Below are 20080 nucleotides of genomic sequence, written 5' to 3' on the forward strand. Positions count from 1 at the left end.
TGCAATGTTGACACGTGTCATGATGGATGCATGTACTCATGTGGTTTTCTCCATACCCTAGTCCTCCCATCAGCGTGAAACAGCAGGAACTGAGAGTCATCAGACCAGGCAATGTTTCTCCAATCCACCTGTGTCCAGTTTTTTCATTCCTTAGCCCACTGCAACCGCAGTTTCTTGTGTTTTGCTGAAAGAAGTGGAACTCTGTTAGGTCTTTGGCTGCCATACCCCATTCGTGTCAAGGTACGACGAGTTGTGCATTCTTTTATGGGTCTTTCGGCACCCATTTTGTACAGGACTGTCAGTTGACTAACTGTAGCCCGTCTGTTGCTCTGCACAGTTAGTGTCAGCCTCCTTTGGCCTCTTTCATCAATGAGCCGTTTTTGACCACTGGCCTGCCATTGGCTGGATGCCCTTTGGGTGGTGGACCTTCCTTGATACACACAGGAAACTGTTGAGCATAAAAAACCCAGCAGCGTTGCAGTTCTTGACACACTCAAACCGGCGCGCCTGGCACCTACTAACATACCCCGTTCAAAGGCACTTAAATCTTTTGTTTTGCCCATTTACTCTCTGAATGGCACACATACACAATCCATGTCTCAATCGTGTCAAGGCTTAAAAATCCTTCTTTAATCTGTCTCCCCTTCATCTACACTGATTGAAGTGGATTTAACAGGTTACATCAATAAGGGATCATAGCTTTCACCTGGATTCACCTCATCAGACTATTTCATGGAAAGAGCAGGTGCTGCTAATGTTTTGTACACTCAGTGTATAGTTGGTATTAATATATTATCTACCCACTTCATTTACCAGTAAGTTTCCTCAGGATTTCATATGTATCACGTTACTGGTACACATCAAACCATGACCTTACAAGCCTATTAATTATGTAAGTGCTAATTTTCGTAATACTAAAAACTAAATACACTCAATGACAAAGCTATCTTTTTTTTTTTTTAGACATTGAAAAAGCCTTTAGTCAAAACGTTTAGTCATAAAATAGATTTTAAGCATGCACACTTGTGGAAAGGAAGAGTGCTCATAGTCCTCTCACAGTAACACTCAAGCCTTTGTTATGTTCAGTCTTTTTAATTTAATGGCGGTGGTTGTTTCAAAGATGCATACAGATGGAAATATGTAAAACTCACAAAGCACTTTGTGAAATCCATTCTACAACAGTGTCTTCAATCTTTCAATTTTATAGGTGCTGCATTTTTCTAGTCTATAAATCAAGCTGAGAAGTTAAAAGTACAGTACAGTTTATGTAAAGTTCTAGCCTGCCAGACAAAAACAGGTATGTGCTGTAAATTGGAGAAAACTTCCCTAAAAAATCCCTGAAAATACAGAAAAAAAGAAGCAAGCAAAATAGATATTCAGACTATACCCATTGTCAGTTGAAATGCATTGCACTTCTGGGTGTGTTTTGAGGAGCTACAAATTAAAAAACACACATACACACACACACACACACACACACACACAAAAACATGCTGTATAAGTAAAAGTCAAAATAATATACAATTTTGTAGTTGTGTGGCTATATTCACATAGAACATTTTTTCAGTGCATTTTTTATATGGTGCAATAACAATTTTTTATTTGAAGTTTCCTGCAAAGGTTCATCATAACACAAATTGAACACTTATTTAATAATCTTCGTTGTTTAAAGTAATAACACAACTGTAGTGTTGTCAGCTTTTCCACCCTTGCACTGTTTTAATACTGTCAAATGAAAGCTTGTATTCTGGTTTGCAACCAGCACCGCCTACTGTTGCAAAGCAACAGTGCAGTTCTACCTCACAGCCACAACACATAAGATAAAAAAAAAATGACAAACTCAATACTCCATACACATTTTAATTCAATATATACATCACAACACAAGCAGTGAACAACTTTTGTGTGTTAAGGTTGGCTTGAAAACTTGCCAACCAAGTCACCAAAAATCATTTTTCAGTTACACAGTGAGCAACCTAACACAGTATTTCATTTTAATTTCAGAAATAAGGCAATTCAATCCCAACACTTATATCAAAAGTAAAACACTACAGACTACACCAACTAGGTTTCACAGGTGTGCAACTCACTCACTCATTTCTCTCTATATATTATTTTAAATAAGTAATATCTTCCAATTAAAGACACATCTTCCCCTTATCAAAAGTGCTGTTGAGGCTTTAAAGGGTATTGTGTTGGCCCACGCATCAACACCATCTGCTCATGACACAATGCCTGGAGAGGTCATTTACGATTACCCTTTCGTCCCTTGTTTGTTTCCCAGCTTGTTGCTTATGACCACCTTTGAGATTCTAGGTGTTGCAGATTTCTAGGAGTGGCGTTTCTATTTATCTTCTCTTTTTTGATATCTGTAATCATTTCTAAATAGATATAACAGCATGTCATGGGTTACCATTGCTGCATCTTAGGCCTGTTTATCCACGATGTTAAATACATAAGAAAGCCTACCGACTTGTGCTGGGACTAAATTAGAATTATGGTAACGCTATCCTATACATTTTCATAGTTGATTTCACAGACCCCACTTAACAATAACCTTGGACCACCTTTTATAGGGTAACATTAGGTAATCCATGATTAGTGCTTATCCAGGTTTGTGAAACCAGCCATTAGTGACTTGTCAAAACACAACCGGAAACTGTGATGAAAAAGAATAGTTGTTTCTGGCAGCATTGCCAGTTTTAGCACAACTTAAGTCAAATTTTCTTTAGTTGTTTGGTTTGTCTTTAAAGTCACTATAAGTATAGCTTGGGGGGGGGGGGGGGGGGACTTGGGGCTTTTTTAAAGAGCTCAGCCAGCTCAGCTCAGGAGAAAAGCTTTAAAAGATGAAAATCTAAACCAGCACAAAGACACAGACAAGGATTAAGAAACAACATAGAAAAGAGAATCACTTGTAAAATGACAAGGGTAGCTAGATACCCAAGGTGTCTTTTACTAACAGAATGAAGAGCACCAAGCCTGGTTTGGGAATTTGAGCTTGAATACAACTGCTAAATTTTCCCCTATTAAAGGACGCTACTGTAGAGCCAGTTGTCTCTTTCTCTCCGATCCAATTTTCTTTCACGCAGTACATACCATGTAAACACACTGCACTGGAAATATAAGGATCCTGGGTTATAAGGCTGATATTTCAAAGTGATTTTTATTCACAGAGGTTTGTTATTGCAAAGACCACCCTGCTGCCATGCCACAACTCCAAACCACAGTAATACTAAAACCAAATATGTTGTAGCTTATCAAGGTTAACTGATCTGTAAACTACCAATAAAAACAAAATCCAAATGATTTTGTTTTCCTTGTGATAATATTTCCTGCATTACTACTGTATATGAAAATGTTATTTATTGTTTTTTACATTATTCGCTAACACCTAATAGGTGGGTCTATTCAATGGATCTATGATGGTCTCTGTTAGAGTCTCTTAAGTGTATTTACTTATTTTAAACAAGTAAAATGCCAGGCTTGGTAATAGTTGAATGATTAAACAATCTGCCACTGTTTGGATCAGCTGGAATTTGGAATTGTATATGTAATATTCTGGAAAGAGGACAGTATCAGCTGTGAATCAATAAACTGACAGATCCTGTTGGTGACTGAATTGTTGGCATCCTACAATTTCTATTTCCAATACTGTTCTTTCAGTATGCAGATATACTGACATACTGGTATGTTTTTGATCGTCATTCAGATTTTCAGTGACTAATAAGACCAACAGACACTTCATCATCTAAACAGCTTGCTCAATATACAACGATTCTATGATAAAGACTAAGGCTAAACTTTGCTTATGCTCTAATAACTAGCAACTGTGTGATATTATACCAAGGGAACAAACATGGGCCATGCAGGAAACAACTTCCAAAGAGTAATATTAATTATACCTTCATTTGGGGATTTGGGTCTCAACACAAGCTCCATTCCTGTCTGCCCTGAAAGAGGATATGAAATCTCCACTGTGTGTGTGTGGCAAGTGTTCATTTCAATAATAACTGAACTCTCATAAGCAAGCCGGGATGGAGCAGCTTTGTGTCATATACTTTCAATCTAAAAATCTTAACAAGAGATTTACACTCTCAATAGAAAGGGAGCCTAGCAACTGTCATAAAACAAGTCCTAATAAAATTATAGACAAGTCTAATTTTTATGAGAGATGCGTTACTTGTATTTCATGTATTCCACAGACAAATAAGAGATGCTATCACACTGCCATATACAACGTTACTGCCTGTATTATATTTTAAGGTTTCAACCCTTTTATCACAAATGAAACTTTGCTCTTATGAGTGGATTTTGGTGCCACCACCATCCCATACAGATGAATGCTGACATTTATGAAATGCAGCGCAAATAGACAGCTTAAAGTCCTTAGCTTATACCTAACTAAACAACCATCAACTGCATTTCTTTATTTAAAATAAAAAGCTTTTAATATTTTCAGGGGTTGGAAAGCATTACTCAGTGGCTACACTGTTTGCATCTCTCAAGCGAGCCATGTATTCTGCTATTCTAAAAATCCCAACATCATTCCACTTTGCATACAAATACACCTTTTTCCTTTCTAGAGAGGTTGCTTTCTCCACAAGCACAAACAAAGGCTATATAAAGCCACCTCGACAGCCAGTTCCATTTAGAACCTACCAGTCTCCAGACACTGTTTCCTCACTATCACTTTTCTAATTGATAATACACAAATGTTCAAGCTACGCGTGTTTCTATAATGGAGGTGTGTGTTTGCGCTTGGATAGAATAGACAACATTAAACAGGCATGCATGATTTTTCACCAGACTATCATTCTTTCCATTGGGGAAAAATGGCATCTTAAAAAAAATAAATAAATAAAAAAAATACACACAAACATACAGCCAAACAGATAAAACACAGAAAACGGGACACTGCCATTATACAATGTTCTCTGCAACTGCCCGTTGTCAATCGTTCCTGTTGGCTGTTCTCTCTCCTCTCATTAAGGCAGTGAAGCAGTCTGGGTGTGGATTTTATTGGCAGCGTCCCCAGACCCCCTCACAGTCACATGTTCTCACTGTTTGAAGACGAGGTACTCTTTGATCTGGAGCGAGGCTTCAGGACTCTAGGGGGAGGCTGTAAAGAGAGTTGGTTTTGTTTAAAAAACATTTGATAGAAGCCATTTCTTCAACTGAACATGTTTAAGCTGACAAGGCAAATCCTCTTTTAAAAGACGCCCTCCTACGTGACAAAAAGAAAAGGATGTTACATAAAGTGGTGATGTGACAATATGGGTTATTGTATCTATTCCCTTGCAGGTTCACAAAACTCGCTCAAACCACGTTCAGAAACAACACAGAGAAATAGCCCATGCAAATCACAGAATATCAGAACAGCAGGGCAAAATCAATCGTTAAGGGGAAGAATCGATCACAAAATGCAGCATTGCTTAATGATAACACAGACACATTTATGAAGAGCTTATTGGATTTTTCAAACCACAGGTGTGTTCAGGGAGTGCCCTCCCCTGCTGTAAGTTTCAATGGACGCCTCATAGTTCAGGTGCTGTATTTTTTGCTTGAATCCACCTCTTACTGTGTTTCTATTACATTTACATTTTCATGCTTAAATATGCATTTGATGAGCAGTTCCAGAACGTTTGAACAGGTTAGTAACAAACAGACTCTGTTTGTACATACAAGTATGACACAAGATGGACAGATGTCTCTTTTATACTCCCAGACTCTAATAATCCCAATAATCAAAAACTGGGACAGAGTATGTATGTGCATCTCCATTATATATTTCTCTACTGCAGGGAATATGCAACCCCTGGTGTGTGTGGGGGGAAAAATGCTGACATTGGTTTATCCACTATATATTCAAGAAACAGACTTAGACTTGTATTAAGCATAGGCAAACCTTTACTACATCTACTTTAAATTCCTCTCCCTTTATTCATTATATCAGCTTATGGTATATAATAATATTAAAAGAAACTTATATAAATCCTTTGTCAAACATTTCTACTAGAAGTCAGAGTTTCTCACATAATCGTATATCTTTCTTTTTGTATTACTACCAGGGGTTAATTTGTAAACAAAAAGTTACCGGATCTTTTAATTAAGGAAGAGAAACAGCATTTTTGTTTCTAGACCTACAGTACTGTTCTTGATGCCACTCCCATACATGCTTCAGGTTCTCATTTGCTTGTTGGTTTTGTGCCTCATTTTTGGTGTCGGTAGCTGCATGCCATGTTTTAACATAATCTTCACCTTTGAAGAATGAAGGGCCGACAAATCTGATGAACAAGAGTGACGGCACTGTCGTTGTTAAGAGCACAGTGAAAGGGAAAGCTCAGAGGTACAGCACAGTGCTCCTCAATATTAAGAGCACAGTGAAAGGGAAAGCTCAGAGGTACAGCACAGTGCTCCTCAATATTAAGAGCACAGTGAAAGGGAAAGCTCAGAGGTACAGCACGGCACTCCTCAATATTAAGAGCGCAGTGAAAGGGAAAGCTCAGAGATAAAGCACGGTGCTCCTCAATACTAAGAGTACTGTGATCTTTGCAAGCATGAGGGCCTACTCTAAAATTACTCTGGTCTGTTATTTATTCCTGTTAATGCTGACACATAAAAAATGTGTTAAGAGTCCACTGTTCGGTTTTTAGTGTGTTTCTCTCTTTTCAACACCCCAACAATGAAATGTAACTTACATAGTGGAGTAAGACTGGAGGACCCCCAGCAGCTGTGCTGTGGTTGTAAGTGTAAAACTAAACGGAGCTGTGGAGATGGCATGGATTAGTCAGCGCACTCAAGCATCTAACAAACATCACCACACAACCAGCACATGTACCTCTGGAGCCCTTCTCTTGGGCAGTCGGGGTTCAGGCTTAATTGCTATTGCATCATCGTTATTTTTAGATTGCAGTAGAAGTTCCTTTGCATCACACTGCTCTTTGCTCAACACTTCATACTCTGTGATGTCAACATCATCACCTTAATTCCCATGTTCACAGCCTACACATTAAAGAAAGGCATTGGTTAAAAAAAGGGGAGGGAGATTCCACCTACCATCGCAAAATCTAAAAGATTACACAGATTACATTGTTCTTCTGACTCTGTGCGGCTAATGCATTTTTATTTTTTAATCTGGCACCACACAGGATCACAAGGTAACACAAGGATCATTTGAGGTTTGTAATTAGTGCTTGCCGAAGCATATCTCAGCTTTGCTGTTGCTTGTTCCAAAGTTTGTGTCAGTACACCATGATATTAGTAATGGTTAGAGAATCAACAAACAAACAAAAGAAAAAAAAAACACTCTGGTTAGTTTTTGTTTCTTATTGTGTCGCAGGTTTAACCCCGAGTTTAAAAGGAGAATTGAATTGTCTTTCCTGTTTTTAAATCTCTGGATTACAGTACCTCACACTACGGAGGAACAGAGTTTCACACTTCCCTGTCTCAATTCAAACAACAATTTCATAAGTGTTTTTTTTTTGTTTTGTTTTTTTTAATGGAAAGCTCTTTTAAAAACGACATGGCCTATTTTTCTGACAAATAACTTTGCAACCCTCTGACATTTACTGTGAATCTCTGTATGTTAAATATTATACTGCTTTCTTAAGACAGTTGAAAATGTGCTTAGTCATGCAGAGCCAATATGCCGCCCTCAATCAATACTGTGTACCTCTGTGTAACGGCGAGTGCTGTGTGATTCAGGGACATTGTGGATTCTGTCTGTCCCCTGTTGGTGAGGAGAGATGATGTTGAAAGCTCTATAACCACGAATGCAGACCAGCCTGGGCTTTTTTGCATTGTGGTTAATATGCTCACTTGCGGTGGCCAGCCTCCACCATGTTACAACTGCTTCAGTCAGTAACAGGATTGGGGTTGTGGGCTCAGGGGGTAGCATAAGGACAGGCAATCCTGGGTTTAATATAGCCTGGGTCTAAAACTACATTTATTACACCCCTGCACAGTGTGTGGAGAAGCTCCACTGTAGACAGGAAGGAGACATTCAGATATAGCAGGAAACACAGTCACACCAAAGCTGACTCTTAATACATAGTCTTTATTTACCCAAACAGAAAACACTAGCTGGAAGTCATGAATAACATGTGGTATTACTGAAACCTCTTTTTCTTACTCAAGAACTTCATAAAAACAGGACCCTTCTCTGACTTTTTAAATGTTTTAAAGGTATGCTGAATAATTATAGCATGGTCTGGTTGACTATCTCATAAAAATGAAACAGTTCTAACTTACTTAGCTTTCCTGTAAAAGTGCCTGTACAAATCTTCATCAGTATATTATACAATAGAAGGAAACTAGGTGAGGGACAATGATCAAGTACAGTACAAAGTGAGAGTTGTCATTGCTGTTTTTTCTTGAGGAACGGCTGCTATTGAAAGCACTTAATGTTAAGGTGCTAACTAAAAATGAGGCAACTTTCACAAGAGCCACTGTCCCAGCCCCACTCCCTAACATTAACAAAACAACTTTCACAAGAGCCACTGTCCCAGCCCCACTCCCTAACATTAACAAAACAACTTTCACAAGAGCCACTGTCCCAGCCCCACTCCCTAACATTAACAAAACAACTTTCACAAGAGCCACTGTCCCAGCCCCACTCCCTAACATTAACAAAACAACTTTCACAAGAGCCACTGTCCCAGCCCCACTCCCTAACATTAACAAAACAACTTTCACAAGAGCCACTGTCCCAGCCCCACTCCCTAACATTAACAAAACAACTTTCACAAGAGCCGCTGTCCCAGCCCCACTCCCTAACATTAACAAAACAACTTTCACAAGAGCCACTGTCCCAGCCCCACTCCCTAACATTAACAAAACAACTTTCACAAGAGCCACTGTCCCAGCCCCACTCCCTAACATTAACAAAACAACTTTCACAAGAGCCACTGTCCCAGCCCCACTCCCTAACATTAACAAAACAACTTTCACAAGAGCCACTGTCCCAGCCCCACTCCCTAACATTCAAAAAACAACTTTCACAAGAGCCGCTGTCCCAGCCCCACTCCCTAACATTAACAAAACAACTTTCACAAGAGCCGCTGTCCCAGCCCCACTCCCTAACATTAACAAAACAACTTTCACAAGAGCCGCTGTCCCAGCCCCACTCCCTAACATTAACAAAACAACTTTCACAAGAGCCGCTGTCCCAGCCCCACTCCCTAACATTAACAAAACAACTTTCACAAGAGCCGCTGTCCCAGCCCCACTCCCTAACATTAACAAAACAACTTTCACAAGAGCCGCTGTCCCAGCCCCACTCCCTAACATTAACAAAACAACTTTCACAAGAGCCGCTGTCCCAGCCCCACTCCCTAACATTAACAAAACAACTTTCACAAGAGCCACTGTCCCAGCCCCACTCCCTAACATTAACAAAACAACTTTCACAAGAGCCACTGTCCCAGCCCCACTCCCTAACATTAACAAAACAACTTTCACAAGAGCCACTGTCCCAGCCCCACTCCCTAACATTAACAAAACAACTTTCACAAGAGCCGCTGTCCCAGCCCCACTCCCTAACATTAACAAAACAACTTTCACAAGAGCCGCTGTCCCAGCCCCACTCCCTAACATTAACAAAACAACTTTCACAAGAGCCACTGTCCCAGCCCCACTCCCTAACATTAACAAAACAACTTTCACAAGAGCCACTGTCCCAGCCCCACTCCCTAACATTAACAAAACAACTTTCACAAGAGCCACTGTCCCAGCCCCACTCCCTAACATTAACAAAACAACTTTCACAAGAGCCACTGTCCCAGCCCCACTCCCTAACATTAAAAAAACAACTTTCACAAGAGCCACTGTCCCAGCCCCACTCCCTAACATTAACAAAACAACTTTCACAAGAGCCACTGTCCCAGCCCCACTCCCTAACATTAACAAAACAACTTTCACAAGAGCCACTGTCCCAGCCCCACTCCCTAACATTAACAAAACAACTTTCACAAGAGCCACTGTCCCAGCCCCACTCCCTAACATTAACAAAACAACTTTCACAAGAGCCACTGTCCCAGCCCCACTCCCTAACATTAACAAAACAACTTTCACAAGAGCCACTGTCCCAGCCCCACTCCCTAACATTAACAAAACAACTTTCACAAGAGCCACTGTCCCAGCCCCACTCCCTAACATTAACAAAACAACTTTCACAAGAGCCACTGTCCCAGCCCCACTCCCTAACATTCAAAAAACAACTTTCACAAGAGCCACTGTCCCAGCCCCACTCCCTAACATTAACAAAACAACTTTCACAAGAGCCACTGTCCCAGCCCCACTCCCTAACATTAACAAAACAACTTTCACAAGAGCCACTGTCCCAGCCCCACTCCCTAACATTAACAAAACAACTTTCACAAGAGCCACTGTCCCAGCCCCACTCCCTAACATTAACAAAACAACTTTCACAAGAGCCACTGTCCCAGCCCCACTCCCTAACATTCAAAAAACAACTTTCACAAGAGCCACTGTCCCAGCCCCACTCCCTAACATTAACAAAACAACTTTCACAAGAGCCACTGTCCCAGCCCCACTCCCTAACATTAACAAAACAACTTTCACAAGAGCCGCTGTCCCAGCCCCACTCCCTAACATTAAAAAAACAACTTTCACAAGAGCCGCTGTCCCAGCCCCACTCCCTAACATTAACAAAACAACTTTCACAAGAGCCGCTGTCCCAGCCCCACTCCCTAACATTAACAAAACAACTTTCACAAGAGCCGCTGTCCCAGCCCCACTCCCTAACATTAACAAAACAACTTTCACAAGAGCCGCTGTCCCAGCCCCACTCCCTAACATTAACAAAACAACTTTCACAAGAGCCACTGTCCCAGCCCCACTCCCTAACATTAACAAAACAACTTTCACAAGAGCCACTGTCCCAGCCCCACTCCCTAACATTAACAAAACAACTTTCACAAGAGCCACTGTCCCACTCCCACTCCCTAACATTCAAAAAACAACTTTCACAAGAGCCACTGACCCAGCCCCACTCCCTAACATTAACAAAACAACTTTCACAAGAGCCACTGTCCCAGCCCCACTCCCTAACATTAACAAAACAACTTTCACAAGAGCCACTGTCCCAGCCCCACTCCCTAACATTCAAAAAACAACTTTCACAAGAGCCACTGTCCCAGCCCCACTCCCTAACATTCAAAAAACAACTTTCACAAGAGCCACTGTCCCAGCCCCACTCCCTAACATTCAAAAAACAACTTTCACAAGAGCCACTGTCCCAGCCCCACTCCCTAACATTAAAAAAACAACTTTCACAAGAGCCGCTGTCCCAGCCCCACTCCCTAACATTAACAAAACAACTTTCACAAGAGCCGCTGTCCCAGCCCCACTCCCTAACATTAACAAAACAACTTTCACAAGAGCCGCTGTCCCAGCCCCACTCCCTAACATTCAAAAAACAACTTTCACAAGAGCCGCTGTCCCAGCCCCACTCCCTAACATTAACAAAACAACTTTCACAAGAGCCGCTGTCCCAGCCCCACTCCCTAACATTAACAAAACAACTTTCACAAGAGCCGCTGTCCCAGCCCCACTCCCTAACATTAACAAAACAACTTTCACAAGAGCCGCTGTCCCAGCCCCACTCCCTAACATTCAAAAAACAACTTTCACAAGAGCCACTGTCCCAGCCCCACTCCCTAACATTAACAAAACAACTTTCACAAGAGCCGCTGTCCCAGCCCCACTCCCTAACATTAACAAAACAACTTTCACAAGAGCCACTGTCCCAGCCCCACTCCCTAACATTAACAAAACAACTTTCACAAGAGCCACTGTCCCAGCCCCACTCCCTAACATTAACAAAACAACTTTCACAAGAGCCACTGTCCCAGCCCCACTCCCTAACATTAACAAAACAACTTTCACAAGAGACACTGACCCAGCCCCACTCCCTAACATTAACAAAACAACTTTCACAAGAGCCACTGTCCCAGCCCCACTCCCTAACATTAACAAAACAACTTTCACAAGAGCCACTGTCCCAGCCCCACTCCCTAACATTAACAAAACAACTTTCACAAGAGCCACTGTCCCAGCCCCACTCCCTAACATTCAAAAAACAACTTTCACAAGAGCCACTGTCCCAGCCCCACTCCCTAACATTCAAAAAACAACTTTCACAAGAGCCACTGTCCCAGCCCCACTCCCTAACATTCAAAAAACAACTTTCACAAGAGCCACTGTCCCAGCCCCACTCCCTAACATTAACAAAACAACTTTCACAAGAGCCACTGTCCCAGCCCCACTCCCTAACATTCAAAAAACAACTTTCACAAGAGCCACTGTCCCAGCCCCACTCCCTAACATTCAAAAAACAACTTTCACAAGAGCCACTGTCCCAGCCCCACTCCCTAACAGTCAAAAAACAACTTTCACAAGAGCCACTGTCCCAGCCCCACTCCCTAACATTCAAAAACTATTGTTTACAGTTCTATTAAGACAACGCTACATAAGAACCTGCTGCTATAACTCTTTCCTTGGGTAATCGATGATCCTGTCTGCTGAGAGGTGGTACGTGTTGAGGTTAGGGTTTGGGGTAGGGTCTTGCAACCATTGCTCTATTTTGCTTTTTTTTTTGCTGCTTCTGAATTCCCTTTTGAGGGTTCGTTTAGTTGTCAGTTCACAGTTAGTAACCCAGCTCTGCACAATGCAATGAACCTAGCACAGTGAAGAAAACTACAGCACCAAACCAAAGTCACAGCACTCTGAGATGCATTCTGTTTACGACTCAGGTGAGTATACACTATTAATCCTGTATTTAAGCACCTCTAAAATTCAATGCACCAATCACACTTACATAGTAGTCGTTCCAGCATGTTTCCACAGAGCAGAGGAAGGAAAGAAAAGTCATTACATTTTATTTCGTTGCTACGAAGCCCATCAGTTACAGCATGCACTCTCCTGCTCACTTAATCTCCTTCAACCCAAAACACCCCAGAGAACTTTGCAATGAAAAGTGATGCTTCTTGTCTTTGGGTTGATAACAATGGCAAACTTGTGCAGTGAAAATCATTAAAACGCTTCAGAAATGTCAGCCAGCTCAGAGGTCCTTTAGGATAGTTTTTGTGCTCATTTGTTGTCAGAAAAACATCGGAAACAGGAAAGACGAGACCTGAAAGGTTAGGTTGTAGGAAAACGAAGAGAAACACAAACTGAAATAAATTCCAAAGAACAATAACACTGGCAAAAACAGGATGCTGCTTATATGCATCACCAAGGACAGAGTGGACATTTGAACTCTTCACACTTGTCCAGGTAACAAAAGCTCAACAGTTAGACAGGAGGAGTAGCTCATCAGCCAATCTATAGGAGACAGGGTATAGTTATGTTCCCAAGCATATGTAATGTAATGCTGTAAAATGAGTCTACGAGTCAAACCCATAAAAGTCAGTTTGTAAATGTTTACTTATAGATATACATGCATACTGTTACAGTAACTGGCTGTAACAAAAAATTGAACAGTGATTTCTGACTAATATCTACTTTTTTTCAGAAAATCTACAGAAATTTGTTGGAAGGGAGAAAACATTCCTAATAACACTACTTTCATGACATGGCTACGTTATTCAGGAATGACTGTATGGAAAGTTCCTTTAAGGCAAATTCACACGAAAATCTGAAAAAATGTGCTTCTACTTCCAGGCCACAGTTTATTGCCAGGACCCTCTTGCAATTGACATGAATATCTCAAGGGTTCTATCCTGGTTAAATAAATACATTTGAATAGGAAAGCTGAAAATAAAACACACACACACACACACACACACACACACACACACACACACACACACACACACACACACAAGACTGAGAAGCTATGAAAACCCATTTACAGAAATCACACACACTTAACACTTCCCCCCTTCGACAGTAACTCAATAAGGTGCACTTCAACAAACAGATCTTTCAGCAGTCATTGCTGTCGGTTTCACTGTGGTCTGACAATATTGTGGGTTAACTGGTGTGTTGCTAGGTTACCGGAATATAACAATGGCAGTCCAAAAGGGGTAAAGGGTTAAATGTATAATCAAACAGAAAAGAAACGCCCATACATGTCACACCCATCGCCAGCCTAATCTAAACTTGAACACACTCAAGTTCAGTAAAACAGAATACTTTTTGCAATGCAATTTATTAAATTTTTTTAAATGCCATTTATTAGCCTTGCAGACATTGTGTGTGAGCTCTGAGTCCCACTTCACCCATTGTTTCAAAAAAGGGATGCAGCTGATATCTAGGATAAAGGATGCAGTTTAGGATTGTGTCCAAGCTGCAACTAGTACTTGTAGCTTTGCCATTTCTTCACTCATGGCGTGCATAACTCACCTGAGCAGAGACTGCAGTTGCAGTGTATGCAAGCTGGAACAGGGATGCGCAATGAATTTATACAATGTACTGAACATTTTCTTATGAACTAAAATTGATCTAGAGTGAACAGTATAAACATGTTTTATTTTTAGTAAATAAATACATTTAAAATTAACTCATCCTGCATACTAAATTGCACTTAGATACAGTACTGAACTTCACTATCTTGAGCTAAACAAAAATGGTGGGAGGCATTTTCGCGTGTGGATATCTAGTGTCTTAAAAATAACTGTTACACTTGCTGTTTGGACAGCAGTAATTAACTTTGATAAATTATTGTCCGTGACTTCCTGGTAACTACATGACTGCTGCCTGTTTTCCTTTCTTTTTCTTTTTTTTTTTTTTTTTAATAAATTTAGTGGTCGTCAAATAATTTTTAGCCCGTTTTTCTCCCAGTCCGCGCTGACTCGGGAGTGGCAAAGACAAACACAAGCTGTCCTCCGAAGCGTGTGCCGTCAGCCGACTGCTTCTTTTCACTCTGCAGGCCCGCCATGCAGCTAGCCCAGAGCTACAGCATCGGAGGACAACGCAGCTCTGGGCAGCTTACAGGCAAGCCCACAGGTGCCTGGCCAGTCTAGAGGGGTCGCTGGTCCGTGGTGAGCCAAGGACACCCTGGCCGACCTAAACCCCCAAACCTCCTGGGCAGCACTCGGCCAATTGTGCGCCGCCTCCTGGAAGCTCCCGTCTACAGTCGGCAGTGGAATAGCATGGACTCAAACCGCTGACATCCAGGCTATAGGGCTCGTCCTGCACTCTACGTGGAGCGCCATTACTGCATGCACCACTTGGGAGCCCTTCCTTTTTTAATTTTATTTCCTAATTTGCCCTTTTTACTCAATCACCATGGTAGCCAAGAGCTCATAGGTCAGAAGGCGGGAAAGTCTCCGTCATAGGTCATCCTTTTCATTTACTGCACTAACACAGAGGTGCTAAATGTCGACACAGGGCTGATTTAAAGAGGCATTTAAAGTTTGTTTTAATCACTTTAATCATCGTCTTGTATTACTACCTTAAATCACAGATTCCCAAACATTTTTACCTGCCCACTATTAGCGCTTAAGAAAAATGACAAATTAAAAAACATTTTTAAACCTGTACCACTGTAATAAACTTAATCTAAATTGTTCTTTATTCATTTGCATCTTATTTTTTCTTCATGAATATTTTATTGTTGCTTTTCGTTATTTTATATATATATTATATATATATAAAATAAAGAGAATGTTGTTGTTCATGTGGCCTACTCGGGAATGCCTACAGTTTGGGGAACCCTGCCTTAACTCACCAGCCTTTGTAATTTTTATTCAGTTTAGAGGAGTATACCAGTGCTCAGCTGTGTTGGGATCACTAGAACATAAATCAATACAATTCAGCAAGTTTGCTAGTGTCATAATGCTGAAACAGAAGACTGCCATAGGCCCCCAGATAAATGATTTGCACAGTGGAATACTAATATGTATATTTCTTTGTGTGAAGACACTGAACATTCACTGCTGACACCAATACCATTTATGTCCAGGGGCAAAATCAAACTTGTGCATCTGGAAAAGACCCAAGTGCTCAGGAGTGAACGACTTCAAGCTGGAACCACTGCTGTAAACATCTTTAAATAAACTCTGCCAGATGCGATCTACTTGACAGATTCACATTTTAAGAAACTGTTGTAATGGGATTGTAGTCCCCATCGCCTACTGTGTTCCAAGCCGCAGGACAGAAACCTGGAGATCAGTTTCCACATTTGTTAATTTCATTTAGCATTTGCTGCCATCTACCCTTCGTGACCTCTTTAAGGAAGCTCAAGATCCAGTTATCTGCACTCAGTGAGTGAAAACTCATAGTCCTTACCCTTATGTGAACTGATCCTGTACATAATGGCATCAGTTTTCCTCACATAAACTCTACACTATGATGTGAATATGAATATTACCTCCAACAGCAGTAACATACCTGAGGTGTTTTCTGATTTGCTCCTGGCAATGGTTCTGGACCTGGGTTGTGCGGTGGGTGTCTTTGACGGTACTGGCCCGGGGACAGGTCCGGCCTCGTCTCTCTGAATTGTTGACAGGTCCTGCATGCTGAAGCTCCTCAGCCTCTCTGACAGCGCCCCCTGCCCCTGACACACAGAACAACAAGTCAGTTAAAAAGAAGAGGTCCGAACGTTCCACAGGTCTTTGAAGCACAGCAGCCCTCAAGTCATTCCAGCAATAAGAAACAACATCCCTGTCTTCTACAGCTGTGAATTCACTTCAGTGACTAGGACAGCTGCTCTAGGGAGAACTTGCATCACACAGGCGGTTTACATACCAACAAAACGACACTTCACAGGGTAAGAGAGAAATGTCATTTAACACTGAAGGAACCTTTTAATGAAGGTTTTTCTATTGAAATGACCTGCTTTAAATTTCGGTATACTGAACTACAGTACATTATGTAAACTAATTAGGATTATTTCTAGGCTCCAATAGGCAGGTCAGCTCCATTGTGTCATCTTTATTTTTTTAAGTCAAAAATGGTAAATGCATTTTTTTTTTTTAAACAGAAAAATGAAACACAGGCAGTTTATCTGATATATTTTTGTACACATTTCTTTACCTTTAGCTTATTTTAGTATTTCTAATACTTTGTAAATTCATTATGCGAGTCTTATAAACTACGCTGTTCATTAAAATAAACATGGGATTTATCATGAACTCATGATCCCTTCAGTGCAGTTCAATAATAGTTCAAACGTAATTACATACTGTAGAGAACTGCTAGCTTTTTCCAGTAACGCTTTAAAATAAGTATCTGTAATTCCAATGTAACTAACACATGATTTCCTACGGATTTCAAATGACATTCCTATTGAATTCAAGAGTTCATGTTATACTTTTCATGACTTCATAACATTCCGCTTAATAAACATGAAATAATCATGAACAGACACTCACTTGAAGGTGTTACCCTTTTTCCATATGGTGCTGTATCACAGCAGCCGAGCCATACCCATAAAATGAATCTGGTCCAAATGTTCAGTTTGGCAGAACAGTCAGTCTACCTTTGATCCCCTATAATTTGAAGTAATTGTATGCACCCAGGCTTTTACAGAACACACAGTCTAACTGCATCTCTTCAGTTCTTCATCTTCACAGTAGCCAAAAACAGCACCTCCCCCACCAAGAAGACTCTGTATTCTGTGCCGTCCCATTGCTGAGGCTACTACAACAGCTTTAACATAGTTAGTGAGACACGTTCTATACTGGCTGTGGGCTGATTCAGTGATGGAGTGTATTGCTATCTGGTCCCTAAGAAGGTCAGTTCACGTCACAATGCATGCAGTTTATTAACAGTGGCAACAGACTATCCTCTTCATGTTGTTCTTTTGCCACCTGCAAGGATTTTAGCTGCAGCTTGTTCCTGTGTTGTCTATTTGAACGTGTGCAGGGCATGTCTTTGAAAATGCACATTCCATATTCCATTGATCCTCTTAGCGGGGAAGTCGATACAGTCCATGCAATGGCACAGTGCGAGAGCTCTCTTTTACATCAATGAAGGAAAGAGGGCACCTGTTTCACCTGACAGCACAGAGCTTCAAGATGTAATATTCTGTCATGTGAATTTAAACTGATGGAATCAACATGCGACTTGACATGCATTAACAAGGCATCTCTTTACTTGAAAGCAAAGGGATGGGACACTCCTCATGCACAGTTCAACTCATACGGCCTATTATTATTATTATTATTATTATTATTATTATTATATTATTATTATTATTATTATTATTATTATTGTGCATTGCAGACCATTCTCCTGCTTCCGTGCAAGTTGCAAAACTCTCCATTGCTTAATTTAAACATCATGTATCTTGCCAGGCCCCTCACAGTGATATAGACAGTATATATTTATTTGACATCAGCTTACAGGAGTCTCTTGGGGTTCAATGATTATCTACGTAATCTTTATTTTTTATTATCATCTGAATTTACCATCTGAATTAAGCAAAAGTAAAAAACTGTTCTAAAGGGGTTCAGAAATTATTTTTAAAAAATCGCATCTGTCATGTCCATTCCTATACAGGTGCAGTTTTGAAAGACACACATATGGTGTGACAAACAAGTACTGTTAAATTTCTATTTTTTTGTCTGGTACTACATTATTGTTAATGTTGGCTATTTTTGCAAGTGAAATGGTCCCCAACCCCTTTCCTGTCACTAACCATCCAGCTACTTTTTAACTACTGACGATGTAAGGTATCTTTTCTGTGAGTGGAGCTGCAAGGGTCGGCTTGACTGTACGGCGACTGCCAGAATGAATCTTCAGGCTTCACACACAGGTTGTCACCCTTCATGTAACATGAATTCACTGCTTCTGAACTAGTCCATTATATTTTCCGGTTCCATACAATGTTGCTGCTTCATTAACCTCTAGCTCTCTTAGACTGAGCAGAACTGTGCCAGCCAGTCCCGAATCTAAAGGGAAGGGGCTCAAGAAGTGGCGTTTACTAAAGGTGTACGCTCTAAACAGTGATCAATACAACAACCTTTGCTGGCAGTCACATGTTTTGATCCCAAAGACACAACTGAGAAGAAATGACAAAGTAAGTGAAACATGAAAGGAAGTGCATGGCAGATAAGAAATGTTTCATTAGATATAATCCCATTTGGCAGCCACAGATGCTTAAGTCACGTGTGGGGACTGCTCCTCTGTACCCTATTCTACAAGCGACATCGGTCTCAATGGGTTCCCCATGATTAAAAGAAATAAGAACTGGAGCTACACCACAAAGTCAGCCGTGTTAAAAACAGGCTTAAATATGGTTAAAAACAATATCAAAATGAAGTAAAGGAAGCTCTGCAACCCACATACCAAACAAATACTTTACTGGTTAAAAAAAACATGGTAAAATAAATACATTAATAAATTAATGAATAAATAAATAAATAAATGACATGAACAGGCAATTGAACTGTCAATCCACTAACACAGACCATGCTGCCCTGCATGACTAAAATCCTCAGCCTCGCTTCACTTGAAGGCAGAGCTGCAGTTCAAGCACAACACTACGATGCGGGTTGTGTCAACACGCCAGCACACTGTAGGGATGGGAACCACTGCCACAGCTTACAGTCACACAGACACTGACAAGATTGACCCCCACACTCATTACATTGCCTGTATCCCGCCTTTCAAGGGCCTGAGTGGTTTTAAACATTGCAGCCACAAATGGAAGAGCTGGAGCAACAGGGTACATAAGCAGTGTAGACGTGCACAGACTTCTCATAAATAAACCAACGCTGCACAAAACACTAACTGCTGGCTCCGCACACCCGAATTAGCACTAATCCTGGTCAACCTAATGTTACCTTAGGTAAGGTTAATATGTTTTATACAGGAAACAAATAACGTGTGGCATTAACACTGTGTGGCATTAATAATGCGTGGCCACACCCTGCGCAAAGCAACGACTATTTGTGGTGACTGAAGATGTTCAATAAAATCTTCTGAGGGCATTCCACAGATCCAATCGCTCGGAATTTACTTCCAACATGCAAAAAATCTACATTGTCCCAAAATCTTGCCTACTATTTGTTTCGCTGGTATGAGACAAGGCTCTCTCGTGTAGTTTTTAATTACAGAAAGGCCTTCTTACACTACTTTAAATGCCAGTCTTTTTCCCCAGACAGTTTTC

At 40.8% G+C, this 20080-nt stretch overlaps 1 protein-coding gene across 5 annotated transcripts in view; it reads right to left on the minus strand.

The window, feature by feature from the left end:
• Window positions 1–1844: 1844 nt before the first annotated feature.
• The window catches only part of LOC121325748 (receptor expression-enhancing protein 1-like), a 36511-nt gene continuing 18275 nt past the window's right edge, over window positions 1845–20080 (minus strand). For 3 of the 5 annotated variants that reach the window (XM_041268694.1, XM_041268684.1, XM_041268712.1), the window contains 4 exons: window positions 16357–16522; window positions 14368–14400; window positions 6839–6981; window positions 1845–5119 (listed from right to left, as the gene is read on the minus strand). In XM_041268694.1, coding sequence (XP_041124628.1) covers window positions 5048–5119; window positions 6839–6981; window positions 14368–14400; window positions 16357–16522 — 414 coding nt within the window. In that variant the 3' untranslated portion in view covers window positions 1845–5047. The remainder of the gene's footprint in view (window positions 5120–6838; window positions 6982–14367; window positions 14401–16356; window positions 16523–20080) is intronic. The other 2 variants (XM_041268703.1, XM_041268723.1) reach the window with 1 other exon arrangement.

The sequence above is a fragment of the Polyodon spathula genome, chromosome 1, assembly GCF_017654505.1.
Source record: "Polyodon spathula isolate WHYD16114869_AA chromosome 1, ASM1765450v1, whole genome shotgun sequence".
Lineage (NCBI taxonomy): Eukaryota > Metazoa > Chordata > Actinopteri > Acipenseriformes > Polyodontidae > Polyodon > Polyodon spathula.